Source organism: Malurus melanocephalus, unplaced genomic scaffold (genome assembly GCF_030028575.1).
Source record: "Malurus melanocephalus ecotype Western Australia unplaced genomic scaffold, MMel_1.1 scaffold_724, whole genome shotgun sequence".
Lineage (NCBI taxonomy): Eukaryota > Metazoa > Chordata > Aves > Passeriformes > Maluridae > Malurus > Malurus melanocephalus.
In genome coordinates this window covers 76,870-103,696 of record NW_026623956.1, presented here as the reverse complement: position 1 = coordinate 103,696, position 26,827 = coordinate 76,870, and the positions used below count along the sequence as shown (strand labels likewise).

Below are 26,827 nucleotides of genomic sequence, written 5' to 3'. Positions count from 1 at the left end.
ATTTCCTTCAAATATGAGTCTGAGGCAGTACATTACAAATGGACTCTACACTGTGCTTTGCTGCCCTCAAGCTGRTGGATATTTAGCTGTATAATGGTCTGATATTTTGCAGAGCTCAAAAAGGTGTATATATAGAATGGATTCAAAATATTCTGCATGTATTTAAAAGCTTGAAGGCACTGTTACTGAAATACTGAAATGAATCTTACAAATAAACTATCTTCAAAGTCTACTGATTTTTCTTCCTTTGCTCTATCTTTTGTTAAACTCTTATCAATTATTTTGTCAAGTGTCTTTTGCCTTTCCATTAAGTTTGGACAAATAGAAATAATTGTAATACATTGCATTATGTTACTGCTTTTACTATTTATTTCTGACACGGTTTTGATTAGATGGAAAGAATTGTTGTCTTAAGCACTTAAATGCAGTGTCGTGAGTTTAACACAATTTTGTACTAAAGTAAAAGACTGCTAATGTTTCCAAACTTCAGGACTTCAAAATGCAGCATTGTTTCTTTGGGCAGCTACGGGAATGGGAGGAGGGCTCCAGTAGTACCTCCCATATGTTCAACAGAAGCTGGGTGGAGTGGTGGACGTTGGCCCTCACAGGTTCGGCCAAGTCTTTAGGGCACCCCTGAAAATCGGTGCTCATCTGTTAAAACCAACCTCCAACAGTGCCCTGCCCCGCCCAGGATCTGTACGTGCTCCCTTGGAGCATTCCTAACTTAAGAAATTATTCATCATGTATTTGGCTTCTCTTCAAGAAAAATTATAAACAGTTCAGCATTGAAAAAATGCCACATGTAGTGCCACAATGTAAGCATTACCATTTACAAAGCGTTATACTTTTTGTGRGCAGCAGAGCAGGCGAGTGAGGCTTTGCCCAGGGCCCACTGCTGCTCTAGAGTAGCTGCACCCTCAGAAGCTGCTGGAGCGARCTTGGCCCTGGAACAGCAGCTGTTCACCCCTTAAAATACAGAGCAGCTGTAAGCACCAGGTGGCTTGAGAGTGTTGTCCAAGCGCTTTTTAAACTTTGACTGGCTTGGTGCTGTGGCCACTTCCCTRGGGAGCCCTAGGGTGCCTGTTCCAGTACCCGACCACTCTCTGGATTAAAACGTTTTCCTAATATTTAACCTAAATCGCTTGTGACTCAGCTTCATGCCTTTCCCTTGGGTCCTGTCATTGGTCACCGCAGAGAAGAGATGCCTCCATATCCCTCACGAGGAAGTTGTAGACTGCTTTGAGGTCTCATCCAGGTTGACTAGACCAAGTGACCGCTCCTCGTATGGTTCCTTGGGTTCGAGGGTGGCGGGAGAAAAGGAGGGACACAGGGAGGGGCTGACGGGCGAGAGCGGCCGTGCTGTTCAGTCGTTTCCGCCGCCCCGCTTTGAACTTCCCGCCCGCCGCCTGCTCTTCCCGTTCGCCGCCGCACTTTCCAGGCTCTGCGGGCGGCAAAAGCAACGGGTGGCCGCGGCCTCTGTACGTGCCCTCTCGGGGCGGTGCTGAGGGCGGCCACCGGCCCGGTCCGCCCCGTTCCCTCGGGTCCGCACTGGGCTGGTGCCTCCGGCGGTGGCGAATCTGCTGGGCCGGTCCCGCTGCTAAAGCGGTTTGGGCGGTTGTCAGGGAGAAGCAAGATGGCGGCAGCGGCGGCGGAGGAGGATACGGAGCTGCGGGACCTGCTGGTGCAGACGCTGGAGAGCAGCGGGGTGCTCAATAAGATTAAGGTGGGCGAAGAAGAGCCTCCCGCCGGCGGGGAGCGTTGGCTGGCGCTGGCGGCAGCTCGCGGCCCTGYGGAGTGTGGATGAACCGAGGTTCTCCGGGCTTCGTCCCCTCTCACTCTCGCTTCCATCTGGTGCTCCCGGCCGGCGCTCTCCCTGGGCGTCGCGGCCTGGCGGTGGCGCCTGCTTCCCCGTGGCGTTCCCGGGCCGCTCGTGGTGGAGCTTGTTCGAAGGCCCGGGGCCTGACCGCCGCACGGCGCTGCCCTGGAGCCGCGGGAATTTGAGGTCCTCCGGACGGGCAGAGGGAGGAGAGCGCGGGGCCGCCGCAGGGAGCGCGGCGCCGGCGGTGCGCGTTCACCGTCGCAGGTTCCGTGTGCCCGCAAGAGCTCCCTTTTTGCCACGAAAYTGGCGGGAAGCAGTGGGCAGCCGGGTGGTGCGGAACCGGGTGGGTAAAGTTAATCGCTGCTTCGATACGGAAAGCCCTTACTGAAAATTTCAAGAGAGTTGTTGTGGGTCGCTATTAAAGCACTTGTTACTGAGTGTGGGTTGCTTCAGCTGTGCCTTGGAAGGCTTGTTAAGTCTAGAAACTGGAGATGCTGGCTGCTTACAGGGAGCAAATAACGCTATGTTAAAAAAATATACGGAAGATAGTGGAGTGCACACTACTTCTGAGTCTGTGGTGCAGCCTGAGTTTGTGTCAAAAAGGGTAGGAAAATTGGTTCCATGGATTCTTGTTCAAATGAGAAACTCTCAGCTGTAATTATTTGTATATTAGAGAGCAACACAGGTATGGAAGCCTAAAAAAGCATGGGTTTCCTTCAAGGCTAGAGGAGAAAGGAAGTGTGGATTTCAGATCAAGGATGGTGCTGTTGATCCACAGTGATCTGTTTTAAGCTTCCGGAGGTGGATGGTCGTTGCTGATACTTCAAGAACAGTTCAACTAAAGTGGTTAATGAAAGTGAGAGCATCTTTGTGTGTATAGTTTCAAGTCTACTGCATTTTGAACTAGTCATACTTTTCAACAAAATAATATTAAAAACCATATTGTTCATCCCTTTCAAATGGATGATCCTTATTTAAAATCTGTAAGTAGATAAAGATTCTAGCTCACGTAGCTGTGTTTTAAATAGGKAGAAGGTTTTTCTAAAAGATATGAAATAGGCATCTTGGGCCACCTGCTAACCACTCACATACTGTTAAACAATGCAAGTATAGTGATAATAAAATTGTAATTAAAAAAAGAATGACAAGACAATTGGGTCATATTTAGCTCATGAACTGTAGTTTCTTAATTCCTGCCTTTGTGTAGTATTTAAATTTTCATACTGTGGTTTCCAATTCATCGAGTTTTGTGTAAATATGTTTATTGTAGTTCACTATTCTATAATGCTTAAAGTGTGTGGTATCAGATATTGTGTAAGGTATCATTAAGGCAAACTAGCAAATTACTTAGAAAAATACAAACTGCAACCTCCTTGCTAGATTATATCTTTTTTTGATACAAGATGGGACTGTTCAAAACTGGTATGCTTATRGCTAAGGCTGTTGATTAGAGGAATTCATGGTGGTTTTTTTTCTTAGCTGTAAACCTTAATTGGCACGTGAGTTTGATGACTGTTGATTGGTAATGTTGAAGACTTACACAATTTGTTCCATGGCTATCTGACAAAAAACCCATTGCTGGAAGAATTAAGGTTCAACAAGGCTTCTTAAACGGTCATCTTTTAATTGTAATTAGATTATACCATTCATTTAAAAAGTTGCAGTCATTGTTTTATTAAAAYTACTTGAACATAATTTTGTTCAATTTCTTTTTATTCTGGGTAGAACTGAATGATTACATGTTATCAAATAGTTGCTTATTTTATACTTTCGAGTGAGTACTGATCATTTTTCATGATAGATGATGATAGAAAGATGTAATAATGCTTTTGTGATTTACTGAAGCAGTTACATTAAAGAGAAAAAATATGCGGTCAATGTATAGCTACACTGGTGTGAAGCACTATAGATAAAAACAGCTCTGGAGGGRTTAGAATTCAAGGGGAATTATTTCAGTGGATGGAATGTATTGGAGTGTCATACATTTGTAATGTAATAAGCGTAAGTTTTAGAAAAACTTATTGTGACAACTTCGTTCTCTGATAAAACATGATTTTATAATGGGTTGCAGTTAATTMGTGTATTCTTATTTTGAGATTAATTTCTTGGGTGCATTGGTGTTAACATAAATTATTTAGCTGAAAAATGTTACTTGTATGACATTTTAAAAATTTGTTCATGGATATGTCTTAAAGTTTGAGCACTGGAGTAATTAATGAAGTAATATTGTGAAAACTGGAAGTTATGTAAGCGTGTTTGCTGTTTGCAGTTGAGAATTTCCTGTATTCTCTAAGCTGCAATATGTGTGTGTAGATATATRCACACAAATATGTATAGAGAGAACAGATATATACTATATATAGTTTGTTAATCACTGGAATTAGTCTGATGGATAAGACAGCTTTCTAATGAATTCTGTAAGCATACAGAACGTAAATGTAGATATTTATACTTCAGTGAAAATTATCACTGTTTCTGTGTGATAGTGAACAAATAGGGATGTTGTGTCTTGAAAAGAATATGGTCTTTCTCTGAGGGAAGCTGTCATCATCTGAGCAAGAGAGGCCATTATGCTTCTTGTCTATTTCTTTATTATACTTTGTTTTGGTTTATATCTTTTAATCTCTTTTGTTTTGGAATAATTTAAGTTTATACTACCTGCATTTTTCATCTTCTCTGGAACTTGCTGTTGCTACGGTTATGACAGGGCTTAGCATCACTAATGCCATATGCCTAGTGGAGTATTTTTGAGATGCCACCTAAGAAGTGTTTGGGAAGCTTTTGAGATAGTAAGAGCTGCTGTCATCATTTCCAAGGAATCGCAGATGGAGGGAGCTGTTTTCCTGGGCAGTACTTAGGATACATACAAAAGGCTCTGTATTTGGAATAGGATAAACTTACCCAGGTTCTAAAGAAGGGTACTATAGATCAGTGCAGAAAAGACCCTTTTTTCATGGACTACAACTTTTGATTTATAGTCCAACAACAATCAGTAAAAAAGAGTATTTTCTGATGAGCTGTAAATGCCTGGAAGGAAAAGGGGAAATGTACTTTTGTTTCAAAAAACTGACCCATACATTTCTCTAATACAGACAGTATTTGTCATGTACAATGTTAGCCTTACTTGTTCTAGATCAGTGAAACCAAATTGCTGTTTCATTGACATGAGCTCTTGCCTGATTAAACTACTTAGGGATAGAAAAGAATGGGTACCTTTCACAGTGTGAGAAAGAAGTATGTAGGCTTGATGGATGTTAATATGGTAGACACGTACTCATCAACATCTGTCTCTGTTGACATAAGCCTGTTTTACTGAAGACTTATAATATGGTGGGGAATTTGAATATCAAGCTTTGGTCTGCTTTTACTACTAGACTGAATAAAGTTCTTCACAGTGTATTTAGATTATGTTGAAAACAGCTAGCAGAATGAGGCAGCGTGGAATAGAGAAATGTAGAAAATTATAAGAGCAGATTGCAACAATGTATRGAAAGCATTGGACTGGTGCCAAAGRGTGCCAGGGCAAAGGCAAATGCAAACGGTTCGCACTGACTGAAAACAAAAATGTGAGAAGAACACTAAAAATGGATTCATCTGTGTAGTTATATAAAACTTCCTATCTGCTGGTGGGAGCAAATTGCTGTGGCCATACCTGATGACCGTGATCTCAGGTTCAAATTCTCTGACTGGAATCAGGTCCTGAAAAGCCTTCATGGCATTGTCCACCTTACTGGTGTAGTATGATTAACCTTCTAGTACAGTGATTATTTCTTTGGCCTCAGCATTGTTACTGTTACTTTATACTTTCTTCTGCATGAACTTGAGAATCACTGCTTTAACCTYACATTAATTCTAGTGTATGGTTCTTTGTCTAAATTTGTCAAGAAGATATTTTGAGAATATTTTGCTATGATCTGAGCAATACCCACCTCAAAGTATGCAGGTCAGTGTCCTGCAGTAGTGTAAACCTTCCTTGTGGRGATAGGAGACAGTAGAGTGTTACTTCAAACATTGTAATGCTCACAGAAGTGAAGGGTCAATTGCAGGGCTTTGTATCAGTGGAAAGGCTTTAAGGTGGTATTCTACATGATGCAGGTAAGCTAAAAGGAGATGTAAATACCATTAGCATTGTCTTCTGGTGATCAGCTTGTGATCTTAAGTTTATTAATTGGGCACTTAGGTAAATAAAAATGAACCAGGKATTCACTGGAAGTGGCAACATCTGGGAGAAATTGACCATGTGTCATCACATAAATAAGAGGAAGAAAAGCACCTCAGTTGCTTTTCTGAAAAAATCTAGATTTTTTTTCTGAAAATCCTAGAAGCCATTGGATTGGACGTAGAGGAGCGGAGCAGGCAAACAATCCCAGTTATGTGAAAAAATAATGACAGTTGCGGTATTGTTCCAGAATCTCAGAACAGGTCAGGCTCTGAATTACCTGATGTACTGCCAGCTACTTTCAGACTTACAGACTTTGTTCTCCAGTCCCATGATCCACACTCGTAGGGMTGTTTACTCCTACCCATGAGCATTGGCTGGTGTGTAATATTTTGAAGAGCTGTAATAGCCAGTCAGGAATGCTTCATTGTTTTTGTTATCCTCTTATGTAAATATATTTGTTTTCTGTGGCCTAGGTGACAAAGAAAGCCTTGCAACTGTTTTACGTTTATCTTAGTAACGTAAGACTAAACAAACAAGTTATTAGCTGTTGGTTGCAAAGTTAAATGAAAACTGATTTTATAAGAATAATATTTAAGTTAATGGGGTGTAAAAGGTGGTACTGATTGACAACTGTAGCCCAGCACCTGAAAAAAAAAGGTAAGAATAATAAATAAATGAATTGCTTATGAGAGGATTTTCTGATTGAATGCTGTATCCCAGCAACTGAGAAAATGTGAGTGCAGTGTCAGTATGACCATTGCATAATATCGTAAGCATTTTACTCTTCTTTTGGTGAAAAATCATTTTACCTTTTTTGCATTATTTTTTGTCCTTCAAAAAGGTGTCCAAAAAGATGTTTGCTTAAAAAGAAATGTTTGTTTTTCCCGTGAAAGGTGTTTGGGTTTGTTTTTTTTTTGTTTGATTGTTTTTGCATTGGGTTTTTTTGGGTTGGTTGGTTTGGGTTTTTTTTTGTTTGTTTTGGTTCTTTGTTTGTTTGTTTTGGAACAGCTACAGGGTACTTCATGTGTAGTTACNAGTTGCTTTTGGGGCTTTTTTTTTATGTGATGGAACAGCTACAGGGTACTTCATGTGTAGTTACCTTTTGTAATAAAAATGAGAATGTCCAGTCATTCTTAATATTGATCTTATTCTTAGTTATGAAAATAAATCTTTCTTTAAAATTCTGCTTAATTTTTTGTTCTTGAGAAAGCATTAATATACTGTATTTTATAGTTTATTACTGCAGTGTTATCTACTGACTTATTTCAAAATGTCAGTTTAAGAGTTCAGTAAAGTAGCAAACTACTTCATCAGATGTATGTTATCCATTTGATGTGTTCAGTGAAAGAAGCAGGAAAAGTGTAGTGTTTACAAAATTTAAAAAAATAAGTCAAGGCTTAAGCTTCAATATTCAAAGTAGTCCTCATAAGAATTCTGATTCTTTATAATAATGTATTTAGAATTAGTTAGGTAACATATTACTACCAGGAGTATTTGAATGGCTGTGATCTTGTTCTTTTCCTTGAGAAGATCTAGGGTTTTGAGTGTAATCTGACAAGAAATCATAGGAATTTGTATATCTTAATGTTTAGGTTTTTAATGAGTTATTACAACCTATTTGCTCATGTTTCCTCAATGAATTGTAAATGAAGGGTAAGTGTTTCGAAGCTGCTTGAAAAAGATGGTTGTTTAGCTCTCAAAAGAAACTAATAGGAGATAATGTCGTTACTTTGGAATCTTTGTATGTACAAAGAAAAAAWTTAGGAAGTCTTGTATCAAATTCTGCTTCCCCCTGCCTTGTTCTCAGACTGGGAACTATGTTTTCTCTGCCTCAAGTCATCCTGTCTGTAATCTTAAGTGTTTTAATTGCACTGGTGTAGATTAGAGTCCATGCCAAGTTGCTTGAGGAGAAACAAATAGCTATAAAGCTACTTGCTAGAGCTCTTTGCATCCTATTTGCATAGTGCTTGTAGAAATGCTGTTTGTTTTGTTTTTTATTTGGCAGGCTGAGTTACGAGCAGCTGTGTTTTTGGCATTAGAAGAACAAGAGAAAGTAGAGGTAAGAGAACCTTAAAAATAATTCAAAAAGRAAAAATATGTTTCATGTAGAATTGAATGTAATAGCTTTAATTCTTCCTATTTGTAACAAGATAAAAGTATGCATTTCTGCTTAAGAGCACGATGCATAAAGACCACAAAACAGGACTATCAAGGTGTTTCCTGATGTTTAAAAATAGGAGTTGTTAAATAGCCTTTTGAAATTATAATTTTAAGTATCTGTCTCTGCTGGGTTTATATGGCTTCTGTCCAATTGACCAGAGTAACAGAAGATTTTCTCCATCAAATACATCTTTTTAAAAAGATACCTAGTTGACTGATCAAGATTTTTATCAAATTGGAATAATATCTTTTGAAATTGAAAATATTATACTGGGATTTTTTGACAAGTGTATTGTGAAAGCAATTTTATGCAGTAAAATGCCAAGTATTCTATTGTTATGGTATTTCCCAAAAGGATGTTGTAGGCTTGCTTCAGGATAATTTGCTTTAGTACTTAAAGATAAATTCTTAGTTAAGAGATGGACTATGTACTGATACTTCGACAATAGATAATATTAAGGGAATGAGATACTATAATAATTGCATAACAGTAGTGCTGTGGTATACAGATACCAGTTTTGTGACTTTCTCTACTGCCAGCTTTTCTTTATTTCCTCTGTCTTATCCATTTCCTAGAACTGGAGAGTAGAGAGTGCTATATGTCCAGCGTCTCAGCTTCAAAAAGAGAGGAGTGTAAAACTGTTCCATTCCTCTACTGGTTAGATGGTTGTGCTTYTTCTGAAAATTGCTTAAACGGACAGTATTGTGATGTTTGTAAGGAGGGGTTGTAGTTTTTCTATGCTATGAGATTCCATATTCCAGAAATTTAACATAAGATAGCTGGAGAAGGCATGATGGAAGAGTGATGGAAGAACAGTGCCATCTCTTTATGGGAAGCTTGAACATATTATGAAGCACTCAGAGAAAGCCTCCCATACTACCCGGAGAGTAATAGCACTGATGTGAGATATGCTACAGTAYATTTCAGCTCACCATTTCTCAAAAAGCTTACATATACCATGGTATTTTAAATTTACACTGCAGACACTGCTGACATGTTAATACTTACCATTACTCTGAATTCCTAAATATTAAGCCAGATAGATTTCCTTTTTTCAGGTAGCACTGTCTTGTGTGTTAGCATTTGCAACTGCAGTGATAAATACCTGTAACTTTTCTTACCCAGATTATGCATTCCATTGTAGGAATAGCTTTTAGAATTTGTTTTGAAAAATTCCAGAACAATTTTGACAAACCCAGACATACCATAGTGATTCCTTTCTGTTTAAAAATTGAAGAGGGCAAATCAAAACAAGGGGGGAAAACGCATTTTTTAGTATCTTTGAACATATTTTAATTAATAGAAGATTAGTATTGATTTGTGCTCCAGTAATTTGTGCACCAGAACTAGCATGGTTCACACTTCATCTAAAAGGTTTGTAAACTTGCATTTTTTATAAGGATGGACTGAATTTTCTTAAACAAACTTYGCACTGTATTAGAGCAGCAACTTGGGAAATTAATGGCTTAACTTATCTTTTGAGTTGTTAGRTAAATAAAAATCAGTATGTTTTCAAGAATTTTGATGAATTACTTAAGCTCCAAGCAAACATAATTTGCCTAAATTAAGCTACTGCTATATAGCTTTTACTTGTAGTTGTACAATTAATGCAAGGCTAGATTTTGAAGAAGTGAATTACATGGRCGAGCATCATTATGGAGCAGAGTACACCACAAAAATTGGTTGCTATGGTTTTCAGTTTCTTTTTAGCATGAGGCTTTATTAATTATTGTTTGTTTTTTGCTTTTTGTACAGAACAAAGCACCTCTGGTAAATGAAAGCTTGAAAAGTTTTTTAGGTACAAAAGATGGTAAGTTCTTTGTTTAGTATATACTTCTCAAGATAATAAAAATAGGAGACAGAGGATTAAATCTATGAATCTTATTAACAGTTCAGTCTCCATGATTTTAAGTATGCTTTTGTTCCTTTCATGTGTCCTAATTACTACTCATTCAGAATAGAATTCAATCTATGATTTGTAAAGTTAATACTGCTGAAGCTGTATTTTTAGCTGAGTTGATTAATGCATTGAAATTAGTATTTCATTATGATATGGTTGTGCTAACTCAGAGACATTCTAGACCAATAGAAGCAGTAACTAGTGCAAACTAAAAGTACAGGTACAGGAGTGAATGTAAACATAGGACAAATGTCAGAATAGTGTTTTTAAAACAGATGAATACTTTAAAAATTTCTGTGTAGCATTAATTTTTTGAGTAATCTGTATGCTCTTGCAGTATTACTGGCTGAAATTATTTTGATATGACAGCAGAGTTCGAAATTAGGGAGTTTGTATACAAACTTGCTGTGAGGTGGTAGTTTGCTGAATGGCTAAACTWTGTTTATACTGAAGCCATGTGTGCTGGTGTTAATGTTAAATCTTTGAAGTAAGATTTGTTTCTGTCTGGTGTATCTTTACTCTGCTTATTTTCTTTTTAGGTCGCTTGGTAGCAGGTCTTGTTGCAGAATTTCTACGGTTTTTCAATCTTGATTTTACTTTAGCTGTTTTTCAGCCTGAATCAAGCACAGTAAGATATACTGGTTTTGTTTGTATTCTATGCTCTCTGTTTTAAGTGCAAGGCAATGAATGCAGAAGCGATGGCAGATTTGTTTAAACCACTTACTTGTTTTTATTTTAAGTAAAAWTTTTAAATGTTTTGTCTGTAAAAGGTACCTGCTGTCATAAAAAGCATGTTTTTCAGGAAAGTGGRCAAATTTCAGGATTTTTCTCTGTGAAAATCAATGCTAGATAATAAATTAATTTGGAATCAACAAGCTGATAATTTTTATGAAATCATGTCATAGTATACAAATGCTGCATACCCCTGCAACTTTTCTTTCCACTAACTTTACTATGTCATAATATTAAGTTAGTATTGTTACCTGAAAATTAAAATAAAGTCAGTCACCTACTCTGAGAGAAATGTCAGTGACACAAAATACTTTGTGCAGACATACTTGACAAAAAGTGATTGAATAGAATAATTCAGTTCAGAGCAACCTACAGTGATCATGTGGCCCAATGGATTGCTTTAAGGTTTTAAATACTGAATTAGAGGGTTTTCATTATGTTTGTCCYTTTGTCTCTTTTTATTCATGTAAAGGTTTTAATAATAAGTTTGGGTTTGAAGCAGTTTCATTTCACTGCAGAATTTCGTGTTACATCTCAAATACTTTCTTTTTCTTGAAGTTGGTTTAAATAGTTAATACATTAAAAATCCARTTCTGTCAAATTAATCAGTTAGCTGACTTCTGTTTCTCAGAACTTCATGTTTCTTTTTAGAAGCTTAATCTAAGAAGATCCCATACACCTTTTGTTATTTGTCAAATATCCTTAGCTAAATTATTTAATTTATTAAATTAATAATTAATAAAATTAATTCCTAATTATTGCTAGAATACATCTGTACAAAGATTCATGGTCATGCTACCAAATAGAAACAAAAAAAAGCCAGTCACGCTTTGTGTTGTTGCCACTCATCCTTGGAAGCAGTGCTTAATTCGCATTGTAAAGGCATCTTATGCTTTTTGAAACACCCCCGTCTGTTTTCCAATAAACGTGTCCATTTCACCTATTGCAGTCCATAAAGGAAATTTGGCTAAAGTTAAGTAAGCTGACCAAGCCTGCTGTGTACGTGTTGAGTAGTTAGGTAAATAAAAGCAGTATGTTATTAAGAATGTTAGTGAAATTTGCTGAGAGTTTGATTTTGCCTTTCTCTACTAGCCCTGCCTCTGARCAGTTTGTTGTGTTGTCTCTTTATCCACCGTTTCAATGTGCTTGACTAGTGGTGGCTCACTTCAGTGTTTGCTTGACCAGCATTCTGATAGGAAGTGTGACTAAATAATAGTAAGAGATCAAGGTAAACTGGTGCTCTTTCAGTGTTGCTRTCTGGGATTGTGCTAACAAACATGGGTTTGCTGCAGCATTCTGCTTTTCCTCTCGTGTGAAATTCAGTTTGAAGAAGCCTTGTTGGGGGTGTCCTAGTTTTACTCGGTCCAATTTTTGTGGTGCGGAGATGGGACCAAGAAACCACAAAGATGTCTCCTGTCAGGAAGTTCTAGAAGCTTTCTCCTTCTTCTCCAGCAAAAGGAGCCCTACCCCAACAATAGGGTTTTAGAACCAATTCATTGTGGCTCTGAGATTGATGGACAGGCTGCTGGTCAGGCCTGGGCCAATTGCACATGCTAGGTACACCTCTGTGATGACGTATGATCTTGTACTTAAGAAGAATTCAAAACAAGATAGAGTGGGGCCGCCATTTAGTTTTTTAGTTAGTATTTCGTTTTAGTATTATGCACTGGGGAAAAACAGCAGGAGGGTGAGGAGATGTAAGCAAAAACRGTGACCCAAGATCACAGTAAGCAGAAGACAGGTGCTGTGCCATTGCTGTGGTGCTCGAACATGGAGAAAACAAGCYGTTCTCAAAAGGACTATTTCTTCAATGGAAGACCTATATAGAAAGAAAGAGAAAYCTTGCTCTGAGAAAAAACCTGGTCTTTGACTGAGCAGAAGCCAAAAAGGGAGAAGAGTCTTGGYCCCTTCACGTCTGAAGCAAGTTGACGCTTGGAAGAARTTGTGTTCTGCAGGGGGAAGAGGTGCTCCCCCGCCCCACATMTGAAGCAAGTGTATGCTTAGAAGATACTGTGTTCTGCCAGGAGATTTGTGATAGTGGCCTTACGCCGCCAAAATCATGCAGTCAGCCCTGGGGAACTGTTTTTCCTTTCTCCCACAAGGTAAAGAAAAGAAACCCATGCCATCAGSAGTTATACACTGACTGTTTCTTGAGAAAAGAGCTTCCACAGCTTGGAGCTGTAAGAATGCTTCTCCTGTGTTGCTGGATGATAACCGTAATGAGTAGTTTGATCTGTTAAACTTTCATCCCTGCCCCCTTTGCATGTGGGAAGGCATGGGGGATGGAGAGGGACAAATTGGAAGAGAGACAGGTTCCCAGAAAGAATAACAGGTGTCTTAAAATGTCCRTTTTTATTTTCTTCTCCTTGTAAATTTTCCCCTATCTTTGTTCCCCTCCCCGGTGCGGTAGTGTTTTAGTAATTTTTAGTAATAAATCTGTTTTGCAACTTAAGTTATTTCAGCCTGACCATTTTCTGGAGCATATACATATCTTTCTCTCAATTATGTTGTCTTATCTGAAAGCCATAAATTTTAGTGTTAATTGGGCTTTTGCTCTCCCTTCTGCCTCTCCAGGTGGGGGGGGGGGAAGGATATCGTTGGATGCTTTTGGCTTTCGGCCCAGTTCAAACCACGACAGGGGGCACTATTTTGGGTTTTTTTTTGGCTGATAAGGAATTGCATTCATCCCTTTTTTTTTGTCCAGACCCATGGGGTTTTTTATGTGAAACAGAGACTAAAAATAAGCATTGACCTGTGCAGATTAATTCCTTGGAACTGCTGTTTGGGTGTTCTTAGATCTTTAGATCTGCTTTTAAATGTGATAGGCTAAAGTAACTTGATCATATAAATTCTTAAATCCCAAAACATGCTAATGATGGCTTCTTGTGTGTTTAAAACAACTCTGCATGATCTGCGACAAGTTCAGGTACAGATCAGAAGTAAATTATGCAATTGGTGGTATCTAAAAGATGTGTAGATGTGGCACCTAGGGATATGGTGTAGTGGTGGACTTGATAATCTCAAGGGTCTTTTCCAACCTAAGTGATTCTATAATTTTATTGCTTTAGTCCACAGGAAGTCCAACAAGAAATAATCAGTTTAGTCAAAATAGAGCTGTATTAAATAGTACTTTTTTTCTATTTCCAAACGTGTGTTTTGTTTTCTGACAGTTATTGCTATGTTGTGATTCTTTTTTTCTGTTGTCCCCCAGCTAAATGGCCTTGATGGTCGAGAAAACTTAGCTCGAGATTTGGGAATTACAGAAGCAGAAGGTACTGTGGGTGCTCCCCTGTTGTTGGAGGTTGTTAGGAAGTGTCAGCAGAAAAAGATTTCAGGTGGTGGAGAAGTAAGTAATATTAACTTGTAATTTCTTTCTATGTAATTCTTTATTCATTTTTTTAAATGATGAAAAATAAWCTGGAATTACAAACACTTGGCTATTGTATTATTATACTGTTTCAGGTCTTTATTATATTATGCCTTCAACTTACCAGAGAGATAAGAGATAAACTTTGTGGCTATTGTATTTAGTGCCACTCTAGGGCTCTGTATTAATATTCTGCTACAGCATAGTAGCACACAGGAAATCTAGATAAATATCACAAAACACTGTATCCCTTATTTTCTAGTTTCTGGTGTGGTTTGGTAACACTTTTATCTATACCTGTTTTCCTTGGCATACTTCTAACTTTAATATGATCTGAAAAGCCTTAAATGAGTTTTGTCAAAAGCTTTAAAGCTCTTCTGAAAACATATGTACTTAAATATATCAAAGTATTGAACTACTTGAAGGCAATGACAATAGTATTTGAATGGAATAGATAATTAATATGTTAATTAACTGGATTAAACCCAGCCAATAGCATTTGATTTTGACTTGAAAGAAGGTTCTCTACACCCAGGATGCATTCAGTGTCCCCAAAGAAAGCTTAAATTCAGAAGTAGTTATCATAGACTTCTTAACATAGCAATTTTCAGTCTCATAAAAAGGGGCTTTCCTTAAGCCTTTAGTGTTTGATCAGTCTGTGAATGCCCCAAGACCCTTGTTCCTGGTTAGTCTGTTGGTGTCCTCTTATGGGGACTCAAGTGAACAGTCCACTGTGTTGGAGAGCATAAAACTGTCTTGTTCAGGGACTTGTGCCAGTAGTTTATTGGAGTCGAATTCTTTAGTACAATTTAGAAAGGGAGAGCACTTCCTGGATCTCCTCAGTTTTAGCTGAGTATGTTCTCTACTGCTGACAGCTGATAGTGTCCAGGAAGTACTTGGACTAAACAGTTTAGAGAGTAACACACTTGATTAATAATCACACTGATAAGAGAAAATTGTTATAGGCTGAGGCTTGAAGATCTTTAGTGATAATAACAGACTGCAAAAATGTATTTAAAGCAATATACAGACAAGCTCTAACGACCAACAAAAGCTAGCACAAGTTAGTCACTCAGYGTGCATCCAATATGGTCCTTACCAAAAAGGCATCCCAACTGGGGTGAAGACAGATTCAGGTCATCATCTGATCCCAGAAGTTATGATGGAATCTTTCATAACTCCTCCCCATTCTTAACTTTTATACTATTCCTTTACATTTAGTTGGAGCTTGAATGACTGTAGTCATGCACACGTTTGTTAATGAGTGGTGTAAAATTCTCTAGCTTCACTCTTAAAGATATGGTCAGCAAAATGTAGAGTGCATGCTCAGTGAGGGGTGGGTGTACCTTGGAGGTGGGTGACTTTGGGATGAACGTGTGTGTTGCTTCATTATAATCTAATTGTAATACTGCGTTCATCCAAGTAGAGTGAATTTGCCATGGTTGCTGCAGATTCACAGCAACAAGACAACATCTCCATCTGCCTTGGCGGAGAGCTACTGTGTGGTTTATGTRGTACCATCAAGTTGTCATCCTTGTCAGGGTTACAGCAGAGCCTGGCTGCAGTGTCTTCACTCTTCTCCATCCTCTGTTTCATCCCTCTTAACGTGTGCTTAGGGATGCCGGCTGCCTGGTGTGTGGAATCATCATTGAATGTATTTCGTGCATGCCAACCACATTCCATTCAGGAAGTAGCAGCTGCATTTCATCCTGTAATTTCCATACTGTGTGTGACTATAACTTACCGGTTTTCTCTCTACCCCCAGTTGTCTTCCTGCACATGGTGTCAAGGTTTGCATATTGTGCAAGTGAGGATGGTGGCCTTATTTCTTGTTGGATGCAATTATTGTAGAATCAGAGAATCATTGAGGTTGAAAGAGACCTTTAAGATCATCTAGTCCAAGCGTTGGCATAGCACTGTCACTGAAACCCCTAAACCACATTACCCAGCAGCAGATCCAGATGCTTCTTGAATACCTTCAGGGTTGGTGACTCCAACACTCCTCTGGGCAACATATTCCGATGCCTAACCACCATAACAGTGAAACATTTGTTCTCCCTAATATCTAATTTGAATTTCCCCTGTCTCATGTTAAGGCTTTTTCCTCTAGACCTCCTACTGTTGGCATCGTAGAAGAGACTGGACACCACCTCACTACAACCCCCCTGAGCCTCCTGTTGTTTAGACCAGCTCCCTCAACCGTTCCTCTTAGGACATGATTTCTAGCTCCTTCATGACCCTTATTGCCCTTCTCTGGACCTCAATGTCCTTTCTAATGTGAGGGGCCCAAAACTGAATGCAGGAGTTGAGATATGGCCTTGCTAGTGCTCATTATGACAAAATTAAATATGTATTTTAGTAAGTGCTTATTTGAAATTTCTTAGGTGGCTCCAGTTCTAAGTGACAGCCAGTGCCCCACATCAAAATCATCTGATGGAAGGTCAAGTGCACACTCTCTACCAAATAAGGTAAGATTATATATAATGAAAAGCTTGGTAACATTCATGAGATGAATAAAAGAGAGAACTCCTATGAAACTGCAGGTATGACAGCATTCACTTAAACAATCTGCAATTTGAAAGTATTGTGTCACTTCAGCAAAACTTTCATATATGATTTCCAGCTAAGACAAACTGTTGTGCTTGTACTTTTCTGGGATGACATAGTAGCAGTTTGTTCCCTCAGGGCACAGAACAGAAAAGTAGCTGTAGCTTCCTTTTTATTCCAGTCAGGCTATCGTTAAGTTCTTAATTTTCAAAAACAATTCTGTTCCTCTAGGATAGGAAATAAAAATATTTTTACTACTGCCATTTATGGATTTAAGTAGCTTTTCCTGCCCTAGAAAAACTGAGCTGCTGCCAGCAATTGAATGTGATTCTGTGACAGATAAGCTAGCCTTGGTATGAAAAAGACCTGCCAAGGTAATTTTAACTTTCATGGCCTTTACTTTGAAGATTTTGCTTCAACTTTCTGAATGAAAGTTAATATCTGATAAAAAAATACCTGGGACAGAACAACATACATATATATTGGCTATCTAGATTAAATTTTAGTTTTATATCAAAACTGTGCTGGTATTCGTTTGTAGAAAGGAAACTAATGTAATAAATCTTTTACTTCTTCCTTTCAACAAGTCTAGGAGAAAATAAAAATAGCAGTAAACATTGTTAGGTAATAGTATGGAAAATACTTTTCTTTCACAGCAGCTTGATTATCTAGATAAATTAGACTATTGTTCATTAGGCCACAAAGCCATGTTAAGTGACTAGCTTGAGTTGTATGACTTGATGTTCAAGGTAGAAAATGGAATTGTCCTTACATTCTAGACTGTAAGTCTGGGCCATAACTATCAGAAAACAACTGAAAGTGATGTACTTTTAAAGTGTCACTTTTACCATTTTTGCTTTTAGTATTTGAAGAGAGAATGTGTCAGGAACTTCACTTTTCTTATACTATTACTTTACAGCCTGACCTTATATTGCAGAGGTTACCGTTTAATGGGGAAGTTAGAGTAATTTGCATGGATTTAAAATTATTCCACTTGAAGACAGTGGAACTTTCTTACTTTTAAATAAGAACCTTTATTTGTAGACGTGTTGCAAAATAACATAAATAAAGCATAAGAATCAGTCTGTCTGTAGATTTCTTTTATATTATTTTTAAAATGGTTTGCTTTTATAATAGAAGTGATGTAGGTAGCATAGCAATACACAGGATGGAACAAGATTGTAATGACAGCAACAATAAAGCAACGTTTTCCTGGTGTGATTCTTATAATGAGCTCACTAGTATTTCTCAGGAATTTGAGGTAATATTTTAAAAAGTGATGCTAGGTGTATATTATGTGTTGTACATTTATATATACACTTAGAATATTATAGGACATGAAAACTTCTTTCATTCTTTCAGGCTGCTGAAAACACTCAGAGTGACACAAGCATCTCATCAAGGGAAACGAGCAAAAGAAGTATTAATTTTCTGCCTAATGAAACAAAACTAGATTCTCAACTAGAAAACAAAGATTTGAATACCAAAGAAAAAAGAGATCCAGTTGTGGATGAAGATGATGCAGAAGGAGATTCTTTCTTTGATGACCCTATACCCAAACCAGAAAGAACTTATGGCTGGTAGGTAACATGGATGTTCTACTTGATACATGGTTTATTATGTCCTCTGGATGCTTGCAGACTTTTGAGAGCTAGTTGTTAGTTGATTGTTTGTATCTGTACTTGTTTAGATCTGTAATATTTTATTTCCAAACTACTAGTTTTTCTGATTCTGTTGTATTGTATTGTTCTATTTTATGTACAGTGTCCTGTGGGATCTCTTGGATGTACTATGAGTGGAAAAACTTGTACCACTTTAAGGTGCATCAGTGAGGGTATCCAATGTCCCCAGCCTGTTTCTTTGATGGAATGAACATGTATGAGGCACAGACATCAGTATTTCTTCTTGCAACAGAGCTGCAGTGGTGATCTGTAGTAAAGGAAGTGGACAGTGACAGAGATAGCGCATTAAATATCTGTATGGCTTTGGAGGGAATACAAAAAGTACTCTAAACTGGCTCCATACACTGTAAGAATGAGGGAAGTTTTCTTACAGCTGAGGGTTTCCTCTTCACATTGCAACACCTTTCATGTGCAGGTCTGTGTTTTCAGTGAAGTGTTGTTATTTTTGCATATGCCAATTTTGCAGATGCATCCAAAGCACGCCTTTTATTTTTCATTTGTGAAGTCTGGAAGATGCCATTTGAAGCAAGAACTAGTGACTGAACTATTCAGCAGCTTTATTATAAAGCTGAAAAACCTATCTTTGTGTAATCATGCTGAGTTATCTGGAAGCTTAGCCTAGACTGAGAATGCTGCAGTATCGTTTCATGATGTTCTTTTGCTGTGCTCAAGTAATCAGAGAATTGTTCCAGCTTAGCAGACATTAAGAAGATGTTGCAGAATCATTTGTAAGTCAGTTTGGCTGTTGGCCTTTCTCCCCAGCTACACTGATAGTGGGCAGAGCAACATGAGCTTTTTTGTAGTACTGCCACAGTAGATGCTTACTTTTAGAACAGGATCCTTCTGGTGGAGCACAAAGTAATAATGCCAGGTAAACTGGTCTCTTTCCAGTAAATGACTGGACTCTTTGCAGAAGATTATAATACAGCATTTGTTGAATGATTTTGGTTGGAGTAGACTTTTTTTCCTCAAAGAGCAGTGGTTGTACTCTGGAAAATTCTTTGTTGCAAATGACCCTGCTATGATATTTCTTTCTCTTTTGCTAATTGTTTATTTCAAGATTAAAACTGCATCTGAATGCATTTAGTCCTCCTTACTTAAGGCCCATTTAACTATCGTTTAACCATAGTAATCGTTGTAGCAGGTGGTCTAAATGGTAAGTTGGGGAAATGAGAAAAGTCTGGAAAAACTTCTAATAAGAGAATTTTAAAATTAGAATTATTTTATCTAGAATATTTTTAAAATAATATTATTTACTAATTTCTTATTGTTTGAGCATTTTCATATGACAAGAAGGGAAATTCAGTTGTAACTGGGTAGACTGGATTTCTTTTAAAAAACCATCCAAGAAGGTCTTTCTTCATCTGAGAATCTAAAAGACCATCTTTAAAAGATCATCTTTAATTATTTAGTAATTTAGTAAAGTAAGGATTTTTTTCCCAGTAGAGAAACTCCCTACAGAAGAGATTTTCTGAATTATGTGTCTGTAGTAGAGTCACAGACCACCAAGTAGTGATTTGTAGCACATAATATTGTTGTGATGCACGTAGTTGATTAATATCCCATAATAGTGTTTGCTGAATATATTGTCAACCAATGAGCTAGAATCTATTTGTAGATGAGCTGTGTCTGCTGAATTGTTCATTTCTACCTTCCTGACAACTCCACTAGAGGACAAAAGCCCCCCATATTTTTCAGGTGAAATCCCTTTGTCATACATTGTAMGGGGGTAAGTAAGTAGAAGAGTTGTCAGCATTGCTTGCATTGCAGAAAGGTAATTCACCTTTGCAAAAAGGTAATTTTCCTTCCTGGAAGTCTTTCCCATTCCTTTAAGATGGGTTCCCTGGAAAGGAAAGGAGCAAGCAGTTGCTGATGAGAGTGTGAGAGATGATCCAGGCACTCATTATCTCTAGGTCTCTGACCCCTTGTTCAGAACTTTGAAGCATTTTAATGTGTGATGTTACACATGATATTTTGATGATCTAGATATAATGAATGATTCAAATGTTGTCCATTATTAATAGGAATGGAATCAAAATAGCAAGCAGTTCTGGCAATACTTAATCTTGGTGAAAATCTTGGTCCCTTTTAATTTGTGTTTCTTCATCCTTTACTTGCAAGTAGGATTTGAACTAGATAGTAGCCAAATGAACTTTAACATGTGGTGATATCTATCTTCCCCCCAACTGAGTTGTTTTCATTCTGTGAACTGACTGTTCTTAGAAGTAATAGCTTCATAAGACATGATCTACTTAACATGTAAAATAAACTGAAGTACTGATTTATATCTGAATCTTTGTTCTTTTGGCTGGATTTACATGTGGGGATGATGAAAGGTCCCTTGACATAAATAGGGATGCTGATGAAGGTGCTCTGTCTGTGAGAGAAGACAGACGGAAGTATTTGCATGGGTGAGAAAGTGACTTCCTCAGTGAATGTTGTACTTAAATCTTGTGCCAGTGAACTGCCTATTGCTTTTAAGGTTGCAGAATAAGTAGTCCTTTTCCTTTGCTCTTTTTTGCTGTAATATTGCTATTCTAGTGTTGTGACAATTCAATAACAGAAAAAAAAAGTAACTATGCATATTTTACAGCTCTGTGGAGTAYTTATTTGGTTTGTTGCAGGAAAACCGAAGCCAATAAAGTAGGAGGTCTAGCATCCCTTTCTGATGCGCCACCTCTAAAAAGTGGATTAAGCTCCCTGACTGGTGCACCTTTGCTAAAGGAGTCTGATGGTAAGTTTTCATGTATGTTTGCGTTTTGATGATTGTGAAAGGTATTTCCTGTAATGATTGCGCTACACATTCAGAAGAAAAAGTGACAGAGTATGGGGCCCCCTTCTGACTGTAATGTGCTTTACAATAGTGCTGTCTTTCTGAGTGGTGGCATATTGGTTTGGATATATTGTGCTACAACTGGGGCATGTTATGCTTTGGGGTATGAAACACTTACTACCTCCCTTTTTTGTTTTCATATAAAGTAGTTTTTTGTTTTCATATAAAGTAGTTTTTGTTTTCATATAAAGTAGTTATATGGTCATATGGTTGGCTGGTATGTCTAAGTGTGATCTTGAAGAGTCACAAGTCCAATTTCTGATATTAGTGCTTTTGTTTACAGATTTGGACAGAAACTCTGTTTTGAAAGACCTGCGGTTGGTGAATGCAAAGCTGGGATCACTGGAATTAGGCAAGTAACTGCTAAACATGAGGAAGCTCTGATATTTTTGGTTGGCTAGAACTGATAAATTCTGGCCCAGCTTCTTAGAGGAGTCTGAGAAACTTAAATACATGTTTTGAACTAAAATCTTCAGCTTTTACTTTTGTCATTCTATGGAACATAGATTGTGAAGCTTAATGTGGTTAAGAGCAAGCTGTGATCTAAAGTGTGTCGTGTGGATGAATATTTTACATATGGAGCAAAAATTTGATTCATTCTTTGCATGCATTTACAAATATTAAGGGATGAATTTTGTTGTTGAGTTTTCTACAAAAAGAGAAGGTTTTATTTTTAGTATGAGAAGTCTGATAAATTTTACTGCTTTTCAGTGGCATATTTATTTGCCCTCCACACCTTTCGAAGTTGCCTTGCTCTTGGTGCAGTATAATGGAAGGTTTGATAGAAGCATTCTCTCAGAATAGAGCTTCCAAGTATTTAGGTTTTATATTCAGCAGTACAGCTGACATCCTGAAAACACATGTTCAGTTTTGAAACAGTTTGTGTTAATAATATTGAGATTAATTAATGACAAGCATAATTTTTCCTTCTAATCTACTTTAGTCTTTTATTCTACTCCCACTTTTTGCTGGTCATTAAACCATGTATTTTGGTGCAGGAATAGATCCTCTTTTTGTGTTTCCTGAAGAGAAAACTTGTTTGATTAATAGTTTTTAAATCTTATTAAGGAAATGGAGATGATGATGAATATGCTGATGACTTCAACAGGTAAGAGAAGGATAATACCTCAGTAAGACAGTGAATCTCTGACACATTGTGAAATAATTCAAATATCCTAGTGGATATGCCTATAATGCATAAAATACTATCACTGGAATCTGTCAGAATTTCTAAACTCCTTTAAACTTCAGTTTGCTATTTTAACAGATTTAGTTAAAAGTTAAAAAAAAACCCCACACAGCCAAACCAGATCCTTTTATGTAGGGAGTTCCTTAAAAACCTACTGCTAACTTTTAAGATGATCCTATGTTGGGTTGTTTTGTGGAAGGGGTTTGAGATTTGGGGTTTTTTTTCCCATGAACCTTGCACTTAATAATGTTTTAACAATTTATGCAATTTGTCAATAATTATGTTTTATATTGAGACATTCAACTGGAAAATAAAGCATAATGAGTAGTCAGTAATTAATATTTAACAACCTCATGATTATGATGTGAAGGTACTGGTGTTGTAAACTGCATGATTGAGGCCTAAGTATTTCTCAGTGTTTATTATGGCTTCATCTATGTAGAAAGCCTTTAGTTGTTATGGGATTTTAAGTAACTATATCTAACTTGCTAGGAAGTGAAATTCCAATCAAATGTCAGTTGTGAAGTAAATGTCATACCTAGATGTTTGATAAGGAAGTCTTATTTCTTTGCTTATGGTTTTCTTTCTCTTTAGTACAAGTCATCGCTCAGAAAAAAGTGATATCAGTATCGGTGAAGAAATAGATGAAATTTCTGTGGGAACGGAAGAGTCAAATGTCAGTGACAAAGTATGAATATTTTAAAATTTTTGTTCTTTGTATTCTTTTAATCTTGACTTTGTTTTCAACCTTCTGTGAAGTAATGTGCTGTTATCCTAAGTTCCTGGGTTGTATGTTAAGGTTGTATTATTTGTTACATTCTGTTTTTTACACCTAGTATTCTTGCTAAGTTATATACTGATTTAAAAAAACCCAACGAAACAAAAATCCTACAGCAGCTTTTCGGTAGCACAATTCACTGTGCCTTTCTCAGTGTGTRGTGTAAAATGTATTTGAGGCTGGTTCAGTGCCTAGCCTATAAAGGTTTTCCCCAGTATTTCAAGATCTGAGTACCTCCTAAAGAATTGTGTAATCTCACTAAAAGAGCTTGAGGGCAAAAGGTGTATAATAGCATATGAAGGAATACATGACGTAATACTTACTGGTTTTGTGATTTCTGAGTTTGCAATTTTATTTGTTTTCTAGCTCGAAAGCATCACGCAAGACCTTACCATTTCTCAGTTTAGTGATGTTGCAGATTATCTAGAAGATGTGGCATAGAATTGGAGAGCAACAATATTTCATTGTGCTGGCCTTGAAGACTTCTGCGGACTATTAATTTCAGACAATCATCTTTTGCTGAAATGTCCACTCCCTATTTGTGCCTTGTGTTTCAAAAAGACTATAGGTGAAGAAGGCTTTTAAATAGCCTTAACAAGAACTAAATGGAGCGGTGCATTCCCATTTGAGTCTGATATTAGAATTACTTTCTTCATTTGGTTCTGCCAATCCTTTCACGGCAGGAGGTGGATTTTCCAAGCAGAATGTCCATTGCTGGCAGTGGACATAATAAAAACCAACTGATAAGAGAAAATCGAGAGAGAGGCATGTGGCTTTATAGTGAACTTGCACTGTTATTTTAACAGTCAGATTTTGGGTTTTTTTTAAAGATAACCAAAGCAAGAACCTTCAAAGGTAGTGGTTCAACTCACATTTCTTTGAACACAATCTTGTCAAGTCAGCATGTAGTATATATTTATGGTAACTCTAGCCACGATACCTGATTATTCCAGACTTACTTGAAATTGCTGTTTTGGAGACTCTGCTGAAAGTTGGACTTTACGTTTTTTAAAGGCATATTAAATTGAATTAAACTCTTTAATCTAAATTTAGCTCTATTTAGGAGCTAAATTTAGCACCAGTCTTAAATCAGAATATTCTTGTTTAAATATGTTTGTCAGACCATTGATRTTAAGACCTAAGCTGTTTTTATATATGATAATTTCATCAATGTTTGCTGTTGTTAAATCGTGAAAAGTAATTTTGTAAAGATTCGCAAATCGGTAACTAAATCTTATGGGGTTGTATTAAGTTTTTAACAGTGTGTAATGCTTAGTGGAGCTTTTATTATTAAGGGCTCTTCTCAGTTGTAAGATCACTTTCATTCTTGAAAATATTTTAAGTAAAAATGAGTACCAAAAAGTGAAACTTCTAACCTGCTTTTCAGATTCTGACTGCTGTACAAAGTTAAATGCAAATATTTAAAAATACCATTCTGAAGACATTATGGACACTAAGTTCTAGCTAAGAGCAAATGTATTTTCATGATACTCTTGCAGAACAGGGTCAGTCATAGAAACATTGATAGTTCTTTAACGATACCATTATTGGTATTGCAAGTGGCGCTGCTATAATGTATAGGTCATGGACATTTGTAATACTGAAACAAGACTTCAAAATGTGCACTTTCTGAACATTGTGAACACATCTGGAAAATAGACATGTAAGCGAATAGAAATAATTTAATTTTACCTTTTCTTCTCTTTTTAGGCTTTGTAATTTTCTTTTTCAGGAACACTGTTGGCCTGTCATCAGTAGTCGCCTCCAGTGGAAGTAGCATGCTAAACTAAAGACATTGGTTAAGCAGGKAATACTGCTACTAGCACTGGAAGTTGACGTAATTATTTTTTTTCTCTGGGCCAGCAGGCCTGGAGCAGTGCTAGGAAGTTAGGCTTGTACATTACATAAATGATCTGAGAGGAGATAGAAAAAGTGTGCCTTTTATTTATGTTCACCCCAAAAATAGCCAGCAAAAAAGTGTCAGAGTATTTAGTCATGGTATTAACTATTAACTTTATGCCATATTGTAGCAGCGGAACATGGAGGAGAAATTTTTTCACCCCAAAAAGTCAATGTGCCATAACTTCGAATAGAAACAATGTTGTAACACACGACATAACCTGTTAAAAATACATTTAAAGATGGGGGAACCTGTGCCTCAAGATACTGTGTATGAAACTCTTGGACTGGACATTTTTTTCCCCTTTCTTTTTCCTTATTTTTTTCTTAAGAAGAGCACCAGCATGTCTGAATGAAATAAAATTCCACATGAACAATTGTTTTATGGCATTCATTTTTAAGGTGTATGGAATAATGCAGAGACAGTATTGTTTGCTTTTTTACATGCCTTGGGAAAACATGATGTTGCATTAACTGTTAGCTGTAGGATATGTGGCAATTTATCAAAAGACACCAGAAGTTTATTAAAATATTTCTAATTGCATTTGAAGATGTGGCCTTTTCAATAACTGATTASTATTTTAAGCTTTAGCATGACTTGTGTTAACAGCAAGTATTGGGAGTTAATTGGAGCTCTTGCACTTTGGCTCTAATTGAMGGAAATACCAAAAAGTGGTAAGTCTCCATACTGTTCCTCCTGCTTTTACTTAATTGTAAATAATAATTCAAATTGTAAAATAAAGCTGTTATGCTGGCTGAATTGTGTTTTGAAACTTGTTGAACCAGAAATCTTGACATTTAGATAAATTAAACGCTGTGGGATTTGAGGGGTTTCATAAAGAGTGCCTTTTTTTTATAGTCCAGTCTGCAATTGAGAATTCCTTCAAACCCAAAGGCTCTTGCAATTCCTGATGATGAATCTGATTAAGACTTGACTGAATTACATCAGTGGGATCAGGCCAAGTTGTCATATGGTCTGTGATTCAACAGGCAAAAAACCAATCCTGACTGGCAAAATTTTGTGTTGTTTAGCACTGTTAGAGGTATTTAATCATGAATGACAGGTTAAGCTTTTTTGAATGCTGTTTCACTGTATATTTCAAACTATTGTTTAGTATTTCACCTTAGGCTTCTCCCTGAAGGACCAATGAAGGACCAAATTGAGTATCCCAACTCAGATACATTAGAATTGAAAACCAGAGCCCTGTCATAAAAGAAGGGAACATTTCTGTGCGCAGAGAAGCAAGTGTCTGAGATGGGCATTGATGACTGCTCTGTGCAGTTCTGTATCAACTAGGTCTGGTTAGAAATACTCTTATTTTTCTTAAACACTCTCTAATTTCTTTAACTAATCCTGTGATTTTTCAGAAGTAGAAATTTAAGGTTAAGACTATGGCTGACAGTTTCATAGCATTAATATGGTTCTTATAATAAGGATGGGTTATAAAAATTAGAGCTGTCTTTTTTTTTTAGTGAAGTTAATACATTTCACCTCAGTTTTTTTTAAGTAGGAAAACACAGCACATCTGATAAAATATTTGCTTGTAAGTGATGCTTTCCCCAGATACAATAAAATTGCTATCAGCTTTGTTTTGACAATATATAGATGCTACACCTAGCTCTTGAGAGAACTGAAACACTTGATGATTAGGTGATGATTTTAAAGAGGAGGTTTACTACTTTGTTGKTTTTTTTTAGTATAGTAATTTTCACTAATTAAATAGTATCAAGAAAGACCAGCCTTCTCTTCAGGAAAAA

The 26,827-nt window shown here is 37.1% G+C and overlaps 1 protein-coding gene across 2 annotated transcripts; it reads left to right on the top strand.

Annotated features, from left to right (window-relative positions):
- Positions 1-1,476: 1,476 nt before the first annotated feature.
- On the top strand, positions 1,477-26,525 carry CEP43 (centrosomal protein 43). 2 transcript variants are annotated; one of them, XM_057384626.1, is made up of 12 exons: positions 1,477-1,723; positions 7,987-8,040; positions 9,898-9,952; positions 10,582-10,670; positions 13,986-14,120; positions 16,526-16,609; positions 18,051-18,268; positions 20,995-21,104; positions 21,487-21,555; positions 22,272-22,311; positions 22,987-23,068; positions 23,537-26,525. In XM_057384626.1, the coding sequence occupies exons 1-12, from the start codon at positions 1,634-1,636 to the stop codon at positions 23,609-23,611; spliced, it is 1,101 nt and encodes a 366-aa protein (XP_057240609.1). In that variant the 5' UTR covers positions 1,477-1,633; the 3' UTR covers positions 23,612-26,525. The 2 variants fall into 2 exon arrangements, with proteins under 2 accessions (XP_057240609.1, XP_057240608.1); XM_057384625.1 differs by having other exon boundaries at positions 1,484-1,723; positions 22,987-23,080; positions 23,537-26,524.
- Positions 26,526-26,827: the final 302 nt, after the last annotated feature.

What these genes read in the sequence shown, in the direction of transcription:
- CEP43 (XM_057384625.1), top strand. Translation starts at nt 1,634, where the DNA reads ATGGCGGCAGCGGCGGCGGAGGAGGATACGGAGCTGCGGGACCTGCTG. An exon ending in AAGAACAAGAGAAAGTAGAG is followed by an intron (nt 8,041 to 9,897) that starts GTAAGAGAACCT and finishes CTTTTTGTACAG; the next exon opens with AACAAAGCACCTCTGGTAAA. An exon ending in TATGCTGATGACTTCAACAG is followed by an intron (nt 22,312 to 22,986) that starts GTAAGAGAAGGA and finishes CTTTCTCTTTAG; the next exon opens with TACAAGTCATCGCTCAGAAA.